At 42.6% G+C, this 17,775-nt stretch overlaps 2 protein-coding genes across 3 annotated transcripts in view; one reads left to right on the top strand and one right to left on the bottom strand.

The window, feature by feature from the left end:
* Positions 1 to 17,775, bottom strand: part of LOC125995083 (pantothenate kinase 1-like) — a 73,020-nt gene that overhangs the window by 6,618 nt on the left and 48,627 nt on the right. The window contains exons 3-6 of one of the 2 annotated variants that reach the window (XM_049764632.1): positions 13,811 to 14,064; positions 6,872 to 7,048; positions 6,208 to 6,331; positions 1,178 to 1,303 (exon numbers count right to left, since the gene is read on the bottom strand). In XM_049764632.1, coding sequence (XP_049620589.1) covers positions 1,178 to 1,303; positions 6,208 to 6,331; positions 6,872 to 7,048; positions 13,811 to 14,064 — 681 coding nt within the window. The remainder of the gene's footprint in view (positions 1 to 1,177; positions 1,304 to 6,207; positions 6,332 to 6,871; positions 7,049 to 13,810; positions 14,065 to 17,775) is intronic. The other variant, XM_049764633.1, reaches the window with a different exon arrangement.
* RASGEF1A (RasGEF domain family member 1A) overlaps positions 16,212 to 17,775 on the top strand; it is a 485,335-nt gene continuing 483,771 nt past the window's right edge. The window contains exon 1 of the mRNA XM_049764619.1: positions 16,212 to 16,222. The gene's annotated coding sequence lies outside the window, so the exon portion shown is untranslated. The remainder of the gene's footprint in view (positions 16,223 to 17,775) is intronic.

Genomic DNA, 17,775 nt, shown 5'->3' with positions numbered 1-17,775 from the left:
GGTCAAACTGCATTTGATCCCTAAACTCCATATAGTCCCTCAGTCCTAGTATGACCCCAAAACACACAAAAAACTAAACGGACCTGGTTAGAGTTGAGAGATTATTAGCAATAAACCACCACCTCATTTTATATGTGTTTTTCAGGCCACACCAGAGATTTGGGGGGACAGGGTGTGACATGCAGGGCAAGAAATCTAAGTCAGGGGCTGGAGAAATAGCATGGAGGTAAGGTGTTTGCCTTGCATGCAGAAGACAGTGGTTCAAATACCGGCATCCCATAAGGTCCCCCAAGCCTGCCAGGATTTAGATTTCTGAGTGTAGAGCCAGGAGGAACCCCAGAACACTGCCAGGTGTGACCCCCCCAAAAAAAAACAAACAAAGAAACAAAAAATAAATCTAAGTCAGGGCCTCAAACATGCTAGGTTTGTGCTCTAACATGTAAGCCATAACTTCATTCTATCAATTTCCCTTATTTAGGAACTAGAGATAATGCAGCAGGTAGGGCATTTGCCTGGCACTCATCTGACACAGATTAGATCCCTAGCACCTCATATAGTCTCTCAAACCCACCAGGAATGAACCTCTGGAATAGCTGGGTGTGACCCTAAACAAAACATGTACCCATTTTCACTAACTTTTAAAAAGTACTACCAGGGGCTGGAGCCATAGCACAGCGGTAGGGCATTTGCCTTACATGCGGTCGACCTAGGACAGACTCGGGTTTGATTTCCAATATCTAAGATGGTCCCCTGAGCCTGCCAGGAGCAATTTATGAGCTCAGAGCCAGGAGTAATCCCTGAGCATCACCGGGTGTAGCCCCAAAACAAACAAAATTACTACCAGTTAATGTATAGTTTTTCCTTACTCTTTTTTCACTTGACCAATTTTATTTTATTTTATTTTGCATTTTTGGGGAGAAGCCACACCCAGTGACACTCAGGGGTTACTCCTGTCTATGCACTCAGAAACCGCTCCTGGCTTGGGGGACCATATGAGACACCAGGGAATCGAATCGTGGTTCGTCCTAGATTAGCGCGTGCAAGGCAAACGTCCTATGGCTTTCGCCACCACTCTGGCCCCTAACCTGACTAATTTTAAAACTAAGGAACTCATACACAGTTCAACCCCAAACATCCTCAACTTAATATCATTAAATCCATATAAAATTTCACTTACCTCATGTTCCAAAAACAGAGCTTTTAACTGTCCTTTGGACCAAAAATCCATAGCATATGCTAGCAGCTTCATGGAGACCATATTGATTCTGAGAAAATTCCCAACAAACACAACTCTGTCAATATTCTGGCGGGGGGGAAAGTGAAATGAAAGAGAAAAAAAAAAAAAACAATTGAACTGTGGCAATAAAATAGTACTAAACAAAGGCCCAATATTACATTGCTTCCATATTAAATGCTTCATATATTAATTACATCACTGTCCTCCTAGGAGCTTGCAGGATTTTTTTTTCAGTAGAATTATTTCAGTATTTCCATGATGAAACTCAGCAAGTCTCCTAGTATATTCCACAATTTTTGGCTGCAAGATGCATATTATCACTCTTATTTTCAGGTATTATGGAGATTGCTCTAGTCTACAGAAAGTCAATTCCCAGCTCACCTATCAAATTGCAAATTTTTTTTCTTTTTTTTTGGTTTTTGGGCCACACCCGGTGATGCTCAGGGGTTACTCCAGGCTATGCGCTCAGAAATCGATCCTGGCTTGGGGGACCATATGCAACACTGGGAATCGAACCCAGATCTGTCCTGGGCAGTACCATGCAAGGGAAACACCCTACCACAGTTTTATCACTCCAACCCCTGAAACTGACTTTAAATTTCGTTTTCATATATGTTCTTTCATGTACTTTCATGTATGTATGCTCTTTCAATCCTTCCCCTAAATTTCCTATTGTTAAATATTATAACCAACCCACATATAAAATGGCCATGCTATGGGTTATTCCTCTAATGAGTTTGCTCCATTTACCTTGTGTGAAACCTGAGCGATAAAAAGAAACAAAATGCAGTCTCTATCTTTAAAACATATAGTGAAATAATGTGGACTATCCCACTTGATCAGCATATGTGCTAAAACATAATAAGACATTCTTCCCTTGTCATGGACATAGATTTGCATTCTGGACACCCATTGGACTGGGCTTAGTCTATCACATGTAGAGACTGCTCATCACTTAGTCCCTCGGAGCCTATTGACTATGGTCATTCAAATCATGGAGCAGTGATAGACACTTGAATTATCTCTGTTTATCTTCAACAGTAATTGGGTCATACATTGCCCTTTTAACTGCCTCAACTTTTAACAACACAGTTTCCTGAACCCAAATTAACTACGAAGAAAATTTTTTCATGGGTAGAAGAAAGAAGAAAAGAAATATACCCACAAACCCCCCAGACTTCGAGGTGGCAGAAAAGAAACTCAAAGAAATAGCCACTGAACTAAAACACAGGAGGTTCACCTTTCCCCTACCAAACAAGGAATTCCAAGGTCAATTTATTTCAGTCCTGCTTGATGCTGGTAAAAAGCCAGAATAAATGTGGCACTAAACGCTAATGGGCATTCCTTCTCTCAAATAAATTCCAAATGGCTCCAAGATATGCATATGGTTTCTGTTGGTTTGGGGGCACATACAGCTGTGCTCAGGATGTACTCCTATTTCTGTGTTCAGAGGTCACTCTGGCAAGGCTAGAGCAGCATGTCCAGTGCTGAGGGAACTAGGGCCAGTTGCATGCCAGGGAAGCCCTTGGACTATATTTCTCAAGGCAAATTTGAAGAAAAAAAGAAAGAAAGAAAAGAAAAAGAAACAAGTCCTGGGTAGGAAGCTTGCCACAAATAATGGGGGTGGTGGGGAGTGCAGTTAGGGCAGAGAAGGTATCATTCAGACAATGATAGTTGGAAATGATCACTCTGGACAAGAATTGGGAACTGAAAGGCGATAAAGTGATAGGCATGGGCCCGGAGAGATAGCACAGCGGCGTTTGCCTTGCAAGCAGCCCATCCAGGACCTAAGGTGGTTGGTTCGAATCCTGGTGTCCCATATGGTCCCCCGTGCCTGCCAGGAGCTATTTTTGAGCAGACAGCCAGGAGTAACCCCTGAGCACCGCCAGGTGTGGCCCCCCCCCCCAAAAAAAAAAGTGATAGGCATGACATCCCTTCAGTACAAGACTGCAAACCAGAGCAGGGAGTTTCATTACATTTTCTCCCTCCTATCTAAAAGAAAAATAAAAGCATGTCTACTTTTTAGGGTATACTATGTATCTGGAGGAAAAAAAGACAATTCTAAATATGCCTATCTGCACCATCTCAAAGGTATCATCATATGAAAAAAGAATATTTCCAGACATGAATATTGAAATATGTAAAGTGGGCAGATGTAATAGCTTTCTGATACCTTAGACCAAGAGATAGGTAAGGGAGAGGGAGGAGAAAGAGAAATTACCTACTTTGCCCAAGTAGGTAATCATTGAGTCTGAGTTGATGGTTACAGAGGTTCTTTTTTACTATTCTTTATGTGTATATTTACAGTTTTCACAATAACAGTCTGATGACCAAAACAATATAAAATAGTGAGTAGAAAGTGAATTGCATGGCATGCAATTACATCTCAGCAGAGTTGAGATGGATTTCATTTCATGAAATACATGAAATTATTTCAAAACATGATTTAGTTTGCTGTCTTTGGAAGAATATATTTATCTTTTTTGTTGCATACGTATTATTTAAAATACTAAAAGCAACGCCTATGTCTAGTGATGTTAGCATTGAAGGACAGAGGTTGGAAAGGCTGAGTCATTTCCTGTATACCTTTCCTGTGTCTCTAGAACATTCTACATTAAGTGTTTATCCTTACTATTCCAAAGGGGAATTATGAAGAGACTAGCCTTTTAGCTGGATGAGGAAATACTTCATAGTTTTCAAAAACTCACAGCAGAAATATTTCTGATTCAATAAATATGTCTATGACATGGCTGAAACCCAATAGGCTCCAGGAAGCAAAGCCACAACATTCATTATAGCTCTCCTAGAGAAAAGGCCTCTCCAGGTTGCCAGAAAACCCAGACCTTGCCCAAGGGGTTGGGGAGTTCTTGTATCCAGTCAGCTCTACGAAAAAGTCTAAGATAATTGCTGAACTAGCATGCAACAAGGCTCAATTTTAGTTGCTTTTGCAATAAGCAATAAGCAAAAGATAGCATGAAGAGATAGCATGAAGGTAAGGCATTTGCCTTGATGCAGAATGTGGGTGGTTCGATACCGGCATCCCATATAGTCCCCCGAGCCTGCCAGGAGTGTAGAGCCAGTAGTAACCCCTGAGCGCTGCTGGGTGTGATCCCCCTAAAAAAAAAAAAAAAATCAGCAAAAGGTACTAAAATATCAAGCCAAAGTGAAAAATAAAAATCAGCCTCTCTCCCTATAAAGTGATTTTGATACCAGTCAAAAGACCTGCTGGCCAGCTCTCTCGAACTCTGGAAAGCAGGGGAAAGGGCACCTATTGCTCTACAGGCCAGAGAGGTAACACCGAAGTGACCTTTAAATCCCTGAGTACAGCCAACCTCACACACACGTACTTTATCTGAGGCTTGTTTGGCTAGTTGGGAGAGTCCCTTGGAAGGTTAATGCCAAATATAAACGGCCTGTGAGTGAGTCCTACGAGCAATATGGACTTTGGAAAGGTATATAGCTCTTCAGCTGAGATTCTGGTGGCATTTAAAAGCCACTTCCCTGGCCTGGGACTCACAGAAGGGTCCAGGCCATATTCTCTTCCACAGCATGCAAGATCTCGCCTCACCAAGGCTGAGACAGGACCAGCGCCTGCTTACCACAGTCCTGTTCCACACCCCTCTGGCATGTTCTATTTGTGTTGTTTGAGGTTACATAGCATACGTGTGTGTGTGTGTGTGTGTGTGTGTGTGTGTGTGTGTGTGTGTGTGTGTGTGTGTGTGTGTGAAAAATTTCGGCCTGTACAATTAGGATTCCACCCCTCAGGGCTTACTCCTAAATCAGCACTCAGGGATTACTTCTGGTAGGGCTCAAGGATCCATATGGGGTGCTAGGGATCAAACCTGAGTCAGCTGTGTGCAAGCAAATGCCCCACTGTAGTACTGCTCTAGCCCTGACTCAATACTTTGTTTTTGTTTTTGAGCCATTCCCAGCGGCACTCAGGGATTACTCCTGGGTCTGTGCTCAGAAATAACTTCTGGCAGGCTTATGGGAACATATAGAATGCCTGAAATCATGTGAAAGGTAAATGCCTTACCCACTGTGCTATCACACTGGCCCCTGATCACTCTGGCCCCTGACTTAATACATTTTTAAACCCAATTATTGATATTTAACTCCTTTGGAGTCCACTTCCTTATTCCTTGTTCCAACCTCTCCTCTCCTTGTCTTCCTAATGCAACTCAGTGAGGGCTGTAAACGCTGCCTATTTCAGATTCCCATATTGTGTTTCCAAAGGAATTTTGCAATGCCCACAACACGTTAACAGTTTGTCAGTGGTCAGCTCCTCCTCCCCTTCTTGGGCCGGGGCTCAGCTGTAGTAAGCTCTCCGTGCTTTGATAGCCCTGTACAATGCTGCTTGATCTTCATGCCACAAGGCAACACTGTAAAGAAGCTGAAAGCAGAGAGAAGATCCGTGTGGTACGTGGAACCTGCAATTAGCTGCGAAGGTGCTCAGAGGATTTCCCTTTCACTCAGCAAAAGCATGATGATCATGGTTATCAAGAAAACGGATGGGCTGTGATTTTTTTTTCACCCATTTCTCTGGTAAGATAACTTTAAAGCCCTTATCCAGGTCCCACTTAAAACAGGAAACTCAGGAGCCAGAGAGGTGGCACAAGTGGTAGATCATTTGCCTTGCACATGCTAACCTAGGATAGACCTTGGTTCAATCCCCCAGAGTTCCATATGGCCCCCCAAGCCAGGAATGATTTCTAAGAGCAGAGCCAGGAGTAACCCCTGAGCATCACTGGGTGTGGCTTAAAAACCAAACCCAAACCCAAACAAAACAAAAAAACCAGGAAACTCAGACCTTCCCCTCTCCTTCCATACCACATGTTTCTCATTCTGCAAGGTGCATCTGTGACAAAGGGCAGATTCTCAAGCAACTGAAGTGTTGTAAGGGCACCTGCTGCTGTCTGAGAAAGGTAAAGTGTCTGAATGACGCAGTTCGTCCTGGGAGAAGGCCTTACCTCATTCAAAGCACACATTCGCGCGATGGAGCCAATATTGTTTGTGATGGTGACGAGGGTGGCCCGGGCAAGGTCTTCTTTGCTGATTGATTCTCGCTTTTCCTTACTCATCATGTTGCCAAAGCTATGTTGGAAATATTAGCAAGTGTTCAAAATCATCCTTGGGTAGACCCCATTCTTCCACCAAAGTACTGTGGAAAGCTTTATGAATAACTTCGTTCAAACTTGAATGGCCTGACTGGGCTACCAATGGTGTACAAACAGACAGGATTACGATATGAATGGGTGACTCTCCTTGCCTTCATAGGGACAAAGTAGCATGGCTATTAAAAGGGAAAAACAAAACCAAACAAAAACCAAAAGAACTTTGTCAATGGCTCTAAATATCTAGACAAGAATGGAATGGGGGAAACTTTTTTCCAGAACCTTCTTTCAAAGCTGCCCTCGCTTAAGTCTGATCAGCATTCAGAAACTCTCTCCAATGCTTCCCAAGGGCCAGATCAAGTCTGAACTATAATACTACAGATGGAGAATGCACTAGGCTGTTGCCAGTTGAGAAAGAGAACCAAAACCATGGCCAGGGTGAGAGATTAATCAGCCTTAGCTTGACTCAGAATTGATCCTAGTATTTAGCCACTACTTCTCCTAACTACTTAGGCTCTACCTGGATGCTACAGCAGATCCTTGAAGGCCAAATCGTTCATAGTCTCCTCCGTAAATGTCCTTCACCAGCTTATCAACATTGGTGCTGTCGCCTTTAGCTGCCATTTCCAGAGCTTCTTCAAAGGTCTCACAACCAGTCAGCAGGCAACATAGGCCTAGGAATGTTCCACCTCCAAGACTGAAGGAACAATAAGGTTTATTTTTTAATTGGACTGAAAGATAGGCCCATCCAAGTCCCCGACTACAGTGTGACCACTAGAAGAGTTTCAAGGGGTTAGAAAAACAAAGGGGGCACTTGAATGAAAAGGCTAGAGTGCAAAAGAGGGCAATGACTAGAAAGATCATCAGGAAGACTTGCCCTGAGTTTAAGAACAAAACCAGAGTCAAGACTCTAAATAATTTCTGTTGTGAGACCTTCAACTAGCTACAAGGCTGAGTCCTCCACTGAGTGCTTCCTTGGGGAGTCAATACAAATAATAATCTCCTTTATTTTGGGGCCTCCCTAAAAATAGCAATAGCCAGAGAAATCATTGCTTTAAAAAATATATAGCAAGAGCTGAAAATACATTAAAAAAAAAACCCACTGCTCATGAAGCATAGTTCATATCTATAATGTCAAATGACAAGACTGACCCAGGACTCAGCCAAGAACAGCTGCTCAAAGTATCTTTCACCTGACCTGTTTGCAGCAGAGATAATTTCACTGAATGAACCTCCTGGAAACTTCTACAGGGAGACTTCTGTGATTGGGCTCAGATGGGATTACGCCCCCAATTAGTGGAAGTTATATTTTTACTTACCACCCAACCATTAATAGATAGTCACAAGCTCCTACAATGGTTCCAGAGCTCAAACTCTGTTTTTAAAGCCTTCTATTGATTTGGGGATCTCTGTGGGGTTAAGGGAGTGTAGAAGTCCTCTAAGATTTGTTTTAGATAAAAATTAAAAGCTCATTATGGTAGAGAAGGAGCTCAATTGTGCCTCAAGATCAAAGTTACTCAAGAGAAGGCACATTCCAGACAGGAAGAAACATGGATAGAAGCAGGGTTTTCATTCTTCCTTTATCACAGGAAATATAGAGTAAATTACCCACATCAATTTGTTCTGAGGCTCCGAAAGCTGCTAGCCTGGGAATCTCATGTGTTGCCTAAAAGTTTGAATTCTAAGAGAAAATGAAAAAAATTTCTATTTACTCTCAATAGCCATTAACCAGTAGGCAACAGATTATAGACAGGCATATAGTTATTTTTTTAATTTCAGCTAAAGTGAGACTATGTAATTCTTTCTGGTGTTTCTTAGGAACATACCAGTAGATTAAAATGATTGTCAAGGAAAACTTTATAGCCACACATCACCAGAAGCAGCTATCTGAGCTTCAGGCTTAGTGCCAGAAAGAAAACAGATCCAAAGACATGACTACCTCAGTAACTGAGTTTCAATCAGGCTAAATTTATGCTAAGTGTCTCTTTACTTACATTTAACATGCATGTCATGCTACACTGTTGGTTTCAGCCTACCCTCCAAAGCTAGACCTTTGTTCTGAGAGGCCAGGGACCGAGTGCTGAGCCACATCCCTGGTCCAGAGCTAGCTGAATTTTAATGGAAACATTTCTTGTGCATGCCATCTGGATTAGCCTCGTTTTCACTCTCAGTATAACTTTTACAGCCATTTTTAGTTTCCACCTTTTATCGCATGAATAACTTTCCTTTGACTCTCAGGTAGTCCTATTAATCAAGATATTCAACAACTTGCTCCAAACGTCGGCAACTGAAGACATGGGCTGACTTAGAAAGAAGGCAATTCAACCGATGTTTTGGTATGAGGGAAGCAGGCTAAGTGCTTTGCATGGTGGACAAATGACAGGTGATTGACTCTGGACAAAGAATCAGAGTTGAATGGGGAAAGCGAGCATGCATTTGCACAGCTGGACCACTGTGGGAGGAAGAATGCAGAGTTGTACGAGAGTATTTTATTCACATCTTCACCCTAGAACCATAATTTAATGAGTGATTCTGTTACACCTACTCATATACATCTATTTCACCAGGTACCGGCCAAGACCTGCAGCAAATCAGAAGCAAAAATACACTAAAAATTGATATTGAAGATCATTACATATTTTGGGTTGTTTTCGGGTTTTTTGTTTGTTTTTTGCTTTTTAGGCCACATACTGTGACGCTCAGGGGTCACTCCTGGCTATGTGCTCAGAAATCACTCTTGGCTTGGGGACCACATGGGACACCGGGGTATCGAACTGCAATCCTTCCTAGGTCAGTGCATGCAAGGTAAATGCCCTACCGCTTGCCTCACTGCTTGGCCCTGATCATTACATATTTTAAAAATACTGATGCCTTGTAGTGAGACCTTAGAGAAAGCTTCATTTACTCAGTTCTGGTGCCCTTCAAATGGATTCTGAAATCATAAAATAAGCTTAATATTTTTGGAGTGCAGGATTGATCCTAATGTTGCTCAGGGGACCATATGTGGTGCGAGTGAGTCACCCACATGCAAGGCAAGTGCTTTTCCTGTCCAGGTCCCAGGTGAGCTCCTCTTTTTACCAAAGTTTCCAAATTCTTTATGTCCCTTCTTATATATTTGCTGCTATTGGGTGTGGTCCATTCCTAGCAGTTTCTGGGGGGACATAAAGTCTGGGGATTAAGTCCAGGGCTTTATATATACAAAGATAACACATGCTCTATTACTTGAACTCCAGCATCCCCAGTTTCTTTTTTGTTGTTTTTTTTTTTGGGGGGGGGGTGCATGCTACATCCAATGGTACTCAGGTCTTACTCATATCTCTACACTCAGAAATCATTCCTGGCTGTGCTTGGTGGGCCATATGGGGCGCCTGGGATCAAATGCAGGTCAGCAGCATACATGGTAAGTGCCCTACTCTCTGCACTCCACCTTTTTTTATTGTTGTTTGTTTTGGGGTCACACCTGGTGGTGCTCAGAGGTGACTCATGGTTCTGCACTCAGAAACTACTCCTGGCAAGCTTGGGGAACCATATGGGATACCAGGGATCAAACCCAGGTCAGCCATGTGCAAGGCAAACGCCCTACCTGCTGTGCTATTGCTCCAGCCCCAACCCTTCTTGTTCCTTTTAACAGCCCATAATCCAACCATGTCAGTTCTTTTTTTTTTTTTTTGCGTCACACCCGGCAGTGCTCAGGGGTTACTCCTGGCTGTTTGCTCAGAAATAGCTCCTGGCAGGCACGGGGGACCATATGGGACACTGGGATTCGAACCAACCACCTTTGGTCCTGGGTCGGCTGCTTGCAAGGCAAACGCCGCTGTGCTATCTCTCCAGGCCCCCATGTCAGTTCTAAATCCAGTTTTGATTTAGTTCTATCATATCTAATCTAGGATGCAATTAAAATCACACATGACAGACACTAAAATGAGCCATTTGAAATCCTATAAAAGAAAACCGATGTCCTATAATGATACTAATTCCTAAAACTAAAATTGCTAACTGGGAAATCATGTATCAGAGAATAAGGAAAAAATTCTAAGAGTCACAGCTGTCAGTTCACGACAGAATCAGCAAAACTGAAGCTACTTGCTTAGAACAGTGATACCCAGTGTGCTCCATACTCTGATGAGCTTATGGCAGTTGTTTCTAACTCAGAACAACTCTGGTTGGACCAAGTGGATCCGGACCACCAGAATTGAAATTCCCTTCCTATCCCCAACCATTGGGCATCCTGAAAGGGTAACTTTCAGTCTCCTTGAAGCATAGTTTCCATTATTGGTTTGCTGCTGCAGAGATTTCATAGAAAAATGTAGACATTCAGACAGGAGTTGGTTATTACAAAATGGTAGAAATTAATGACCATTTTCTAATCCCTGGGACATAGGGCATGTTACATGGTTAACAAAAACCAAACAGTACAAGCATAGCATTAGCAGCGATTCAAGGAAGTGACCCAGACTTCTGGAACCTTTTAATCTAAGAGTAGACCCATGGTATATATAATTCATGAATTTGTACTGATAAATGAAACTAAATATCTCCAGTTATGGAAAAAGTTTAGTATGTTGTTACATTTGGATTAGTCCTACCAACCAACTTAATTACTCTTTCTGGGGAAGTCTGTAGATTCTTAAAAACTGTCCCTTGACCAGGGGGATCACTTTAAAACAAATCTAACTCAACTAAAATATATATAAAATATTTATTCATCTACGTTAACTCCTGATAGTGTTAAGGAAACTGTGGTGTCACAAGCAATTCTATATGAACTAGTGGTTAAGTTCTATTGTCTCAGTAAGAAAATGTAAGCCTCATGCAATAAACCTGAGCACCCAGACTATCTTCTGAACACAAGCAGGACTTGGTCAGATATGTGTGTGTGTGTGTGTGTTGTGTGTGTGTTGTTTGTGTGTGCATGTGTATATGTGCACAAGTGTGCCTAACTCTACCTCTGCATTCCAAATTTCTCAACAGATTTGAAGTTTGATAGAATTCTTTTTTTTTTTTTTTTTTTTTTTTGCTTTTTGGGCCATACCCAGTGGCACTCAGGGGTTAACTCCTGGCTTGGGGAACCATGTTTAGTTTTGCTTTGGGACCACACCCATGCTTCTCAGGGATTACTATGGCTTTCTGCTCAGGAATCATTCCTGTTGGGATTCTGGGGACCATATGAAATACTAGGGATTGAACCCAGGACTGTCATGGTTTGACCATGTGCAAGGCAAACGCCCTACTGCTGTGCTATTGCTCCGGCCCCTGAAGTTAGATATAATTCTATTAGAGAAGAGGTTTCAGGGTGTTTATCAAGGACATTTACATCTATAGTCACCAGGTTAGGCACAATTGGAACAACCAGACATTCACTGCCCAACATCCTCTCTGGGGATTCTCTTTCCCAATAGTAAACCATGATTTCTGGGCTTTCACAAGTCATAGAAATGTGGTATAAACACTACGTTCACCTCCCAAGCTACAAGCTGTCATGCTGGAAGATCTGGACATGTACAGCTTCCTAAAAGGATGCTTCCAGACCACTGAAACCATTCAGAGAAACTTGGACATCTGGACAGGATTCAGTGACTATAAAGCAAGTCTAAACCTATGCAATAGCCCCCTCATAGCACAAACCAAGATAGGGAGAGGTTCTATTATTATAACTTAATCTGTCAAACAATTTCAAAGGGATAGAGTGATAGAACACCTTGGTTGACCTAGGTTTGATCCCCAGCATCCCATATGGTCCTTAGAGTCCCACCTAGAGTGATTCTTGAGTGGAAAGCCAAAGTAATCCCTAAGAAGCACTGGTGTAGCCCCAAAACTAAACTAAACCATTTCAGGATAATATTCCAAAGTATATTGCAAATGGTCATACTGTTCTTTCTACAAATGGTTCTACAATCCAGCATGTTGAGAAACCCCCCCCCTCCTCCCAAAGCCTTTCTCTTTCTCCCTGCTAAGCCTTTATCTTAGAAGGAAGATCAGTTTGCTTTTGTTGACTTAATGATTTCTCCAAGATCTCTGACCTGGGATTTGTTGTTGTTGTTTTTTGGGGGGACCCAAGCCTAGCAATACTGAGGGCTGATTCCTGGTTCAGTGCTCAAAGATTATTCCTGGCAGAGCTTGGGAAACCATCTTGAATGCTAGAAAATGTGAACCCAAGTTGGTTGCATGCAAGGCAAGTGCCTTACTCACTCTGCTCTATCTGTAGTGCCCCAACCTGGGATTTCTGCCCCCCCACTTAATTCCCCTTAAAAGGAAGTTGCTGTCTGCCTTTAATAAGTGCTATATGTGTTCTCTAAAAACACAGGCCCTTTGCCCAACTGACATGAGAGCTGCTTTGCTGCATACTACACTCCAACCTCTCTGTTGGGGAGGCCAACTATTCTGGCTCTATGGTGGAACATTCCCCAGGAGTCAAACAAAAAGCTTTTCTTTTTTTTTTTTTTTTTTTTTTTTTGTGGTTTTTGGGTCACACCCGGCAGTGCTCAGGGGTTACTTCTGGCTCCATGCTCAGAAATTGCTCCTGGCAGGCATGGGGGACCATATGGGACGCTGGGATTCGAACCGATGACCTCTTGCATGAAAGGCAAACGCCTTACCTCCATGCTATCTCTCCAGCCCCCAAAAAGCTTTTCTTTATATTTGTTGGTTTTCAGTCTGGGGGTCACAGTCAGCAGTGCTCAGGATTTACTCCTGGCTCTGTATTTTGGCATCACTTCTAGTAGGTTCATATGGATGTCAGGGACCACACCCAGGTCACCTGTGCTCCAGGCAAACACCCTACCCTCTCTCTACTATTACTATGACCCAGAAGTAACATATTTTTCTGTCCAATCACTTTGTTTTCCTAAGTGGAAAGACATATTATTTCAAACAAATCATTCTGCCCTAGATGCCAATGAAGTATCAATGGTTTTTCCTGAAGCCTTCTTTGAGCATCCAAACACCCCTCACCCTAACTTCCATGGTGATTCCTGCCTTCTGGGCATACTCCTTAAGTCTGCAACCCTTCTCCCCTCAATCTGTCCAGTCTCCAAAAAGGCAAGGAGTATGTTCTACTCACTTATGTGGAGTGAGTAGAACTCTCTTATACCTCAAATTGTGTTTAATAGAGATCCCTTCTGCTTGGCAGGAGGGTGGACAAGCTCTTTCTTTTAACTATATCAATTCTCTTTTTCTCCCTTGTTTTCTTTTTTTTGTTTTTTTTTTTCATTTTGGTTTTTTGGTTTTGGGGCCACACTCGGCGGCACCCAGGGGTTATTCCTGGCTCTGCACTCATAAGTTGTTCCTGGCAAGCCAAAAGGGACCATATGGGATGGCAGGAATCAAACCAGGATCCATTCCAGTTTGACCACATGCCAGGCAAATGCCCTACCACTCTGCTATTCTCTGACCCCCAGACCTGATTGATCTTAAAGAGTTTTAAACAGAAAGAAGTTCTCCTGGTGGAAGCCACATTTACCTGGTCCCTGTCACTCTTTTATAGTTGTCCTTGGAGTACACTGCGAGGATGCTGACCCCTGAGCCCATGTTCACTAGCAACATAGGGTACGGGTTATCAAGGCAGTACGGCTTTTTTTGACACAATTCAGGATTTGTCGGGTTTTCAAAATAGTAGCATTCCGGCTTGCCATTGAAGCCAACGGAGTCGACATAAAGCAGGCCCTGAATCAGACAGTCCAGTTCGTCCAGTTTGTGGAGCTGCAGGTCAGCGATCTGAAAGAGAAGGAAAGCTCCTGAGAGGGGGTGGCGACCATCTCAAGGAAAGCCCCCCGGGGAGTTTAGCTGAACTTTCAAAAGATGTCAGGAACATTAAGAGCCAAGAAAGCTCTTGCCAGGTCACGCTGTGAAGTCCTGGGGCTTCCTCAGGAGATGAGCCTGAACCGATGTGGGGATTTGCCTTCAGTGAGCTGACAAACAGGTACCTGTCTGCTTGCTGGAAAAATATCATTAGCAAAGGAGGGAGAGAAATAGGAGAGAGGTTCAATGGCGTCACCTGCCATCACCAACCTTGTCCATTTCTTGAGTTTCAAAAGCTGCAAATGTCACCTATTTGGGAAAAGTGTCTTTAGAGATGTAATTAAAGTAAAGAAGGGTTAAAATTTCATCAGGGGCTGGAGCGGTGGTACAAGCAGTAGGGTGTTTGCCTTGCTAACCTAGGACAGACCGCAGTTTGATCCCCCAGTGTCCCATATGGTCCCCCAAACCAAAAGCAATTTCTGAGCGCACAGCCAGGAGTAATTTCTGAGTGTCAGTGGGTGTGGCTCAAAAACAAAACTCAAAAACAAAAATCATTTTATCAGACAGGTTTCAAACACTCCTGTGTATGAAATCACACAGGGAAGATAAGATGACACCTGGGACATGACAGCTTGATGAAGGCCCAGAATGGGGTGCTGAATGGACCAGGGAAGTCAACAGAACTGACAACTGAAAGAGGCAAAGGAAGGAACTGCTCCCAGGAACCTTAAAAACAAGTGGGGTCCTGTTGACATTTTGATGGTGAACATCTGGCCTCGAAAACGATGACTGCAATTATTTCTGTGGCTTTCAGTCACCACATTGGTGACCCTTGTTTAGAGCAGGCACCAGAAATTAATACAGCAGACAACAGCAGGGCTCTCCCACAGGGGGATAAGCAGGATAACCTTCCAAAAGTAGCAAGACTTCTCTATTTGCTCCCAGTGGAGATATGGAGAGATGAGGAGTTGGGAAATCCTTGTTCTCACAAAACCTAATCCCCTCTCCTCAGACTCTGACACTTGACTGAGAGATGTGGGGCAATTTACCTTCCCAAGTCTCAGTTTCCTCATCTGTAGAATGAAATTCATAATAATGACCCTGACTGCACCTTGTTGTGGTGAATATTATGTGATCATCTACATTAAAGGCTTACAAGGGGCTTAGCAAAAATTGACTCATTGATTACCAAGTGAGGTGACTTCAAAGTGTCACACACACACACACACACACACACACACACAAAACATCACTCCCAGGTAGAGGGAAGATGGAAAGGGGACTGAATTGACTCTGAGCTCGAGGCTAGAACCTTTAAAAGCCAGAGGTCAGGCTGAAGAGATAGCATGGAGGTAAGGAGTTTGCCTTGCATGCAGATGGATAGTGGTTCGAATCCTGGCATCCCATATGGTCCCCTGAGCCTGCCAGGAGTGATTTCTGAGTATAAAACCAGGAGTAATTCTTGAGCACTGCTGGATGTGACCCAAAAAACAAAAACAAAAACAAAAAAAGCTGGAGGTCATTCTGCATCCTCAAAAGTTGACATCATGATCCCCCAGAGGGGCCTTAATGAAGATCAGGTTGATACTCATTTTCCATGAACAAAAAACCACTCTACTGGCCAGATAGTGCAGGTGTGCAGATACAGAGGTACTTTGCCTTGCACTTGGTTAACCCTGCTTTGATTCCTGTTCCTTAGCCAGGAGTAAGACCCAAGTACTGCTGAATGTGGCCCCAAAACTGAAAATAAATTAAAATTTTAAATAATTTAAATCCCCTGCAGAAGGTATAATTATCCTTATTTTATGATGAAGGTATGTCAGATAGTTTAATTTTCCCTAAGAGACACAACTATCAAATTTCTCTTTGCTCTTCTCATTTTTGTTGCTATATGGGTTCTGCTAAGATCTAGAAACAACTATTTTAAGAACTATTATTCCGAAATATGTTATTAAAAAGGCCTCATCTTCAAAAAAAAAAAAAAAAAAAAAAAAAAACACCACCGGGAGAGTAATGATCCTGAGCAAAGAGCTGATCCCATGACAATATACTCCAAGGACGGAGAAACCCCATATCGCATAGGGCAAGGGAATTCCTTTTCGAATAACCCCAATATTTACTGTGCCAGGGCAGGAGGGAAAAAAACAAAAATACAAAAAACACAAAACCTTGGACATTTTATATATATATATATATCTTACCTTCATTTATTATCGTTATTATTATTTTTATTTACCTAGCTATTTTGGTCGATTTCTCTGTTTGGATGTGATTATTGAAATTGTTGTCCCCAATTATTCTTATTTTTTTTCTCTCTTCCTTTCTCTTCTTTCGTTTTGTGCTACGCCATGTTTCTTATTTCAAGACCATGGCGTGTTTTTTTTTTGTTTGTTTGTTTCTTATTTTTTTCTATTATTATTTTTAATCTGTTTTTTGTGGTGCCTATCGATATAACCGGAGTCCTCACTGGATATTTGACACTTCTTTTGGTACTGGTGGAGTGTTTCACCTTCTTGTTCTCATTCACTTCCCAAATTGATGATGAGAACCTCTAGAAGGATTCTACCCATTTTCGGGGTATTAGACCCTTACCCCAGTGTATTTACTTTCTCTTTTTCAGGCAAAACCACGTAACTTGAACTAGCTAGCCCTGCCCCCACTTACAGGGGGAAATAAGGGAGGCAGCAAGACCAAACTGATGCAAGACTACTAAGTAGTAGGTTAGATACAGAGGGGACCATATATTCTAGCCGCCCTGAGGGGGAGGGAAGAGGAAATGGGAATTAGGACAAAAACGGAGGGTTAGGGAGGACAATTTGGGGATGGGAAGCCCCCCTGATTTTGTGTAAATATGTACCTAAAATATTGTCAACAATATGTAAGCACTATGATCAAAATAAAAATTATATTAAAAAAAAAAAAGGCCTCATCTTCATTACAAAGTTAACCGTAGTTGGGAGGCCAAAGTGATAGTACAGTAGATTGGGTGTTTGCCTTTCACAAGGCTAACCTGGGTTCAATACCCAACACCCCATATTGTCTTCTGAACATCATCAGGAATGATCTTGAGCACAGAGCCAGGAGTGAGCTGAGCTCTCAGATGGGTGTGGTCCCAAAACCAAACCCAACCCAAAATAAGTTAATGACTAAAAAAAAAAAACTCACTTGGCATCATTTTGAATTTCCCATTCAACAAAAGACAAAGTCATACCCAAAATTTAGTTGGGATTGCTTAAATATTCCTGCTATCATTCTAAATGACACTTGTAACAAAGCAAATCTCCCCCATAATGATTAAATACTTCCTTGTCCACCAAGTCAAACCTGAGAGTAATATTCATATACATAAACAAAATCATATACATTTTAGGGGTATCTATAAAATAATCATGACACAGGGCTGGAGAGAGATGATAGCAGATTAAGTAGGGCATTTTGCCTTACATGCAGCTGACCTGGGTTTGATCCCTAGCATCCCATATAGTCCCCTGAGTCTACCAAGAGTGATTTCTGAGTGCAGAGCCAGGAGTAACCCCTGAGCACCACCGGGTATGGCCCAAATCCCCCACAAAATGGGGGTGGGGTGGGGATAGGGGATCAGAGCAATAGCGCAGCGGGTAGGACATTGCATGTGGCTGACCCAGGTTTGATCCCTGGCATCCCATATGGTCCCCCAGCCTGCAAGAA

This window comes from Suncus etruscus, chromosome 17 (genome assembly GCF_024139225.1).
Source record: "Suncus etruscus isolate mSunEtr1 chromosome 17, mSunEtr1.pri.cur, whole genome shotgun sequence".
Lineage (NCBI taxonomy): Eukaryota > Metazoa > Chordata > Mammalia > Eulipotyphla > Soricidae > Suncus > Suncus etruscus.
Note: the sequence above shows the minus strand (reverse complement) of the source record. Positions and strands in the feature narration are given on the sequence as shown.